Source organism: Zea mays, chromosome 8 (genome assembly GCF_902167145.1).
Source record: "Zea mays cultivar B73 chromosome 8, Zm-B73-REFERENCE-NAM-5.0, whole genome shotgun sequence".
Classification (NCBI taxonomy): Eukaryota; Viridiplantae; Streptophyta; class Magnoliopsida; order Poales; family Poaceae; genus Zea; species Zea mays.
The window spans coordinates 149,082,063-149,087,525 of record NC_050103.1 but is presented as its reverse complement, the minus strand read 5'-3'; the positions used below and the strand labels follow the sequence as shown (position 1 = coordinate 149,087,525).

Below are 5,463 nucleotides of genomic sequence, written 5' to 3'. Positions count from 1 at the left end.
AAGTTACTAGATTTGGGTATGGGTGGGCGTGTGTTGGATTTTTTGCCATTAGCAGGCCTACCTGTTTGCCATTGATTTTAACTGCACAAGTTTAATTGAGTTTCCTTTTTCATCTAAGGTCTTATTCAGTTACTAGGTGGGTGCCCGTACGTTGCAACGGAAACGTATAATATCGTCACGATAACTTATATACAAAATGTGTGTTATACTGTTATGAGAAAATGTTTCATAATCCATTTGTGATCCTGGCCATACATAAATTTTGTTATTTAATTTAGTTGTTTCACCACTACATTGCAACCATCAGTATCATGCAACCTTCGATATATGCCACGATTTTAATGGTCTCATCATTGTAGAGCACATCCCACACCTGCCGGAAAAAGTTCATTCGTACATCGCCAGTCATCAGGCACACACCACTACACACGCTTGCTTAAACAAAAAGACAAGTATTTGCGAAGAGAATTAATGGTAGACCGACACAAAAGTTACCTAACGGTGACGAGGATGATGAACTGGACATTGTTATCAGTCTTCCTCTAAAACTATAAAAATGGATTTGATAAGATTAAAAAAATTAAGAAGAAGAGATTTAAACATTCAATCTCGTTCAATTCATATAGAACAGGACATACCTGAAGAGTTCAGCGGTGTCAGGTCTGCCACATGTATCGTTAGCCAAAATACACGTGAGGTGTACACGTTGTTTGGCCTCAACGCAAGGACTGTTCCTGTTGCCGGACTTACTGACGTATCATGGCCAGGTGGACGAGTTCACCCCACGTTTTATATTTATTATAAACACATTAACTAATGCAATTATGTCGTTATGCTAGTGAAATAATGATATTAATACATATTTAGGTTGTGATCTCCGGATAGCAACGATATTTACCAAGCTGAACAATCCCTTGTGGCATAGAATTCCTTCTAATAAAGATCCAAGAAAAGCTGTGTATAACGGGATGATACCATACACTCTGGAAAACTTCATACATCAGAATTCAGAAAGGGGGAGAAAAACGTATCTGTTGAGCTACAAATAACAGAGCATTCATGTGACACGGACAAATATGAGATATACACATTGGATGGGGCGCAGGAACACAAGGATGCAGCAACTCTAGTACAAAATAGGTTGCCGGGCCGGCCATGCCAAAGAAGCATGGCAACATGCTGTGAACTAGCCATCTAGTTCCGCGTTTCACTGGCACCGACGGATTACAGTAGCAGCACCATGGCCACAGCAACAACGCACAGGTTGCCGCCCGAGACTCATCACCAGTGCCCACCTTTTCCGGTGGCAACAGGGCAACAGATGAATCCGACGGAGCTACGGTCAAGGGCTCTGAGCATATAGCAGCACATTGTTCTCGTTCAAAAGCCTCTGAAACTGCTCCAGACGAGCCTGTAGGTCCACGATCACAGCCGCCTTCTGCGAGAGCATACTGCTTAGTCTTGTGATGTAGTCATCGAGTTGGAAGCCAGGCTGATCCGCGTCGCCTAATATGTTCATTTCCTGATCAAGGCAAAGGTGTCAGAGCAAAATAATTCAGCAACACAATCGAGGCGAATTAGGTCCGTAGGGTACTAATACTAACCTCTTTCAGGATGTCCAGAGTCTCCTCAACCTGCTTCCTATGAGCACTAACCAATTCTTCCTCTTCCTGCAGCAATCATTCAAAGTCGATGTTCACCTCAGCCATGTCATGACAAGAAAATCTCGTAGAGATAGCACTACCTGGAGAAGATTATTTAGATGCTCATCATCATCATCTGGTTCAACCCTTCTAGTTGGGTAAGCAACGGAATTTCTCATATTGTTCGCCAAAGTGACATCTTTCCTTGATGGCTGCCTTCCCAGCTGGTACATTATATCTGGTACTTCAGCTATATTTGATGATGTGAACTCCACCGCATCCTTTGCCTTGGGCATTCGTTCAACAAATGTTGGAGCAGGCTGTTCTTTAACATACTGCTGCTTGGGCCAACCGAAATTGCTTCTCCCGGTGATATCGTTCATCACCTCAGATGCAGAGAATGAGGGTACAACTGAAGGCAGTGGGGAAGAGTTCGACTCTCTTAAAGGCACTGCCAAAGACACGTCTTTCTTGGCGTTGCTTCCTTTTGACAAACTCTTCACTCTGAAAAATGAGAATGTCTTGTGCGTATTATAAGAATATGAGCAGTTATAGCAACAGTGGAGTTAAGTAATCACCTGTCAGCATATCTCAATGTGTTCAGAGTATGCTCGCAAGAGCCAGAACTAGGAGAAATGCAGGATATCATGACAGTGCGTGAGTCTCCAATGAATGAGTCACGCAGCACTTCAGTTAATTTGCTACCTCGGAAAGGTATGTGAGTCTGATCATTATCAAGCGCTCTAATGCATTCCTTTAGGGCAAGCAAACTTTTATTGATCTCAGCACCCTCGATTCTGCATTGTGTTTCAGAAAGAACAGTTCGATAAACAACATGCCGACACATTCACAAGGTATTGCAAACAAGAATAAAGGGGCAGAAATTGTGAAATGTCACCTTGTTTGTTTATCATTGTCAGTTGTATCAGCACCACGCTCGCTGCCAGCAAGGTCAATAAATGACAACTTGCCGACTGGTCTGGGTGGTTTCGAGTCATTGCCATCCACACGGCGTTTAATGGCAAGCTGAAGAATGGCATGAGACCTTGAGGACTCTTCATTTGCACCGGTTGTGCCAGTACTTCTGGTAGCACTGCCTTTTTCAATCAACTCCTTGATAGTCTCTATATCGGACACTCTATACTCTTGCAAACCAACAATACAAACCTTTTGCTTTCCATCCTCTCTCATGCAAAGTTTGCTACATGAAGAAAGTCATATTCAAAATGTGAGGAATAGCAGGCGCATAGATATACACAATCCTTTAACATCACAGATTTTGTGGTCACTCACCTCCTATCGTTGAGAAGGTCAAATAATTTGCCACCATATATCTCAAAGAAGCTAACATACAACTGAAATCCCTGGTTTCGATAGGTATGGTGCATTAACCTCAAGACATCTTGGGAAGCCTTAAGAGGAAGGGGGCGCATGGTATAAGTCTTTCCACTACCTGAGTGGAGAATATTAGTTCAGATGATATCAAGTGTTTTGTGGATGTATAATCTAGAGAAGATTGAGCGTGTACCGGTTTGTCCATAAGCAAAACAAGTTGCCTTAGTTCGATTAAAAATTGCAGGAACTACAGGCTCCACTGTTTCACGATAAACCTGTAGGTTGGATAATCACAGGTAACTGAAAATGTAGATGCACAATACTACCACTAATAGCAAAGAGTTTGCAGTCGGCACCTCATCATTTGAAACATCTTCATCTAAGACAGCATCGAATACAAACTCATGCTTTTCGACGTATTCAGTAAGGTCAACCTGTGAATCATGCGCCAGATATTAAGATTCTTAAGGTTTGTCATCAGGAACGGCAATAGAAGAAAATGCAAACCTTAAGTTTAGTTTCATGGACAGTCAAAGAGTTTGATCTTTGTTCAATGTCTACAATATCTTCTTCCTTCTTTGATACTTCCTTTTTGTTAAGTGGTCTTTTGCGCACCTGCATTTCATATCATATGTCACATCAAAACTATTAGAAGTGGACAGATTATGACATAACAGCTAAGGCAACAAGATCTATTTATCAGCAAGTGTGTGACAAAATCAAAGAACATACCACCACTTTGATTTTCGCGACAGGTGCTGCCTTTTCTTTCTCAGTGAAGGCCTTCAGATAGTTACCATCAGGAAAAATAGTAGACTTGCTCATCATCTTGTTTGATGTGAATCTCATATCAGATTCATCTAGACCTCCTCCATAGCCAAACTTTTGGGCACCATCATAGATTCCTGGTACTTGAAACTGTATACATGAAATATGTATTTTAGCTCCAGTATTTAAGAACTGTCACTAGGGAAATGATAAAGCATCTTTTTCTACAGAACCATATTGTCCGGGAAAAAGGTTAGGATTAAAGAAGGAATGAAGAATCATCACTAAATAAAAGTAGATGCATCTTCTGAACTAAAGGACTAGATTAAGTTTAACAACTCAAACAGACTGATAAATCAACATATTAACCATATCAACAACTGACCATGATTCAACCAACAAAATATAAGTTTGGCATCCCAGTTTCTGTACATCAAAAAAACAGCACGCCTAGGAAACCCAAAAAATATGCGTGTGACTAAGCCCATGACCAATTGAGAAACAAAATAAAAGCGATATTTGCCCGACAGCATTCTCGAACAGTAATATTTATTCCAAACAAGCGAGGCCACTGAAACAGATGCGGCAACTGATAAGTGATAAAAACTAAAGAATACAGATGATTGGCCTCACATCGGGAATAAGCTCGGTGTCGAACGCATGGAGGTCGAGCAACCCGGGACTGAGCTGCTGCCTCTGTCCCGGCGAGTCCCCGGCCGCGGCGTCCCCTCCGCACAGCCGCGCCGGCGTCGCGGGCTCCACCGACACGAAGATCTCCCCGTCCCCGCGACGCACCCCGCCACGCTGCACACACAAAGCGAACCTCCGATGAGCTTATCCTAGAAGAAACCGGAAAGCCTGGACCCGCTCGGATCTCGATGAAGCGCTATGCCGTACCTGCTGCGCCCACCGGCCGGCACCGGCATTGGCGGGGACGTCGAAGAGGAGCTGCTCTGAGGAGTACCGCTGCCGCCGGCTGCCTCCGTTCATCGTCGACGCCGGCGAATGAGGGGAGCCGCGACGCCGTGTGGAGAGGGGAGAAGGACGAGGGGACTGATGGAGGGGACAACGGGAGGCGGAGGAGCGGCCGCTAGTGGGCTAGAGTAAAAAAGACCTCTGTTTCCGGGAGCCAGAGAGGGGATGATTTTGCAGGTTGCACCCTGGGATTTGCGAGACGGTGCGTCGACGCCCCCCAAGTTTGAATTTGGAGTGGCGTTCAAGGCTGCAGGTATAGGGACAAAAAAGGGTGGGGTGCGTTTTTTTTGTTGTTCAGCTGCTTTTTGGGGATTTTAGGCAGCGCCGGTCTCGACCGTGGTACGGGGCAATGGTTGGTGGAAGAGGCATTTCGTTATATTTTCTTTTGAAAAAATAATCAATTTTATTGGAGGTATCATTGTCTGAATATCTGTCGTGTAAAAATCTTGTCTGGCCATTCCAACTCCCAAAATAAGTGTCAGTATTTATATGATCATTTTTAAAATATTGCCTAGATTTACAAATAATATTATCAATATTATATCTTCAAATAAGTTTGTTATAAAACACCGATTATTTATCTAATAATATTAATTATATGCTGTAAGTATTGCTATTTTTATTAAAATTAAAATTTTTGACTTATCCAACGGTGAGAACAACAATTATTTTTGGATGAGTAATTGATAAGGAAGAGATGAAAATGTGAACTCGTTTTCAGTACAGCCCTAATTACTTGAAA

General features: G+C 42.9%; 1 protein-coding gene across 1 annotated transcript; it reads right to left on the bottom strand.

The window, feature by feature from the left end:
• Nucleotides 1-985: 985 nt before the first annotated feature.
• LOC100280257 (uncharacterized) lies at nucleotides 986-4,810 on the bottom strand. The gene is made up of 12 exons (NM_001153185.2): nucleotides 4,644-4,810; nucleotides 4,380-4,550; nucleotides 3,711-3,896; nucleotides 3,486-3,593; nucleotides 3,335-3,412; nucleotides 3,172-3,253; nucleotides 2,937-3,096; nucleotides 2,542-2,844; nucleotides 2,222-2,440; nucleotides 1,745-2,147; nucleotides 1,605-1,670; nucleotides 986-1,522 (listed from the first exon to the last, which is right to left on the bottom strand). The coding sequence occupies exons 1-12, from the start codon at nucleotides 4,734-4,736 to the stop codon at nucleotides 1,343-1,345; spliced, it is 2,049 nt and encodes a 682-aa protein (NP_001146657.2). The 5' UTR covers nucleotides 4,737-4,810; the 3' UTR covers nucleotides 986-1,342.
• Between the last annotated feature and the right edge of the window lie 653 nt (nucleotides 4,811-5,463).

Bases quoted from the DNA above. Each gene is read 5' to 3' on its own strand.
- LOC100280257 (NM_001153185.2), bottom strand. From the start codon at position 4,736: ATGAACGGAGGCAGCCGGCGGCAGCGGTACTCCTCAGAGCAGCTCCTC. The intron at 2,148-2,221 runs GTGATTACTTAA...CTCATTTTTCAG, and splicing joins ACATTGAGATATGCTGACAG to AGTGAAGAGTTTGTCAAAAG. The intron at 1,671-1,744 runs GTAGTGCTATCT...TGATTGCTGCAG, and splicing joins ATCTAAATAATCTTCTCCAG to GAAGAGGAAGAATTGGTTAG.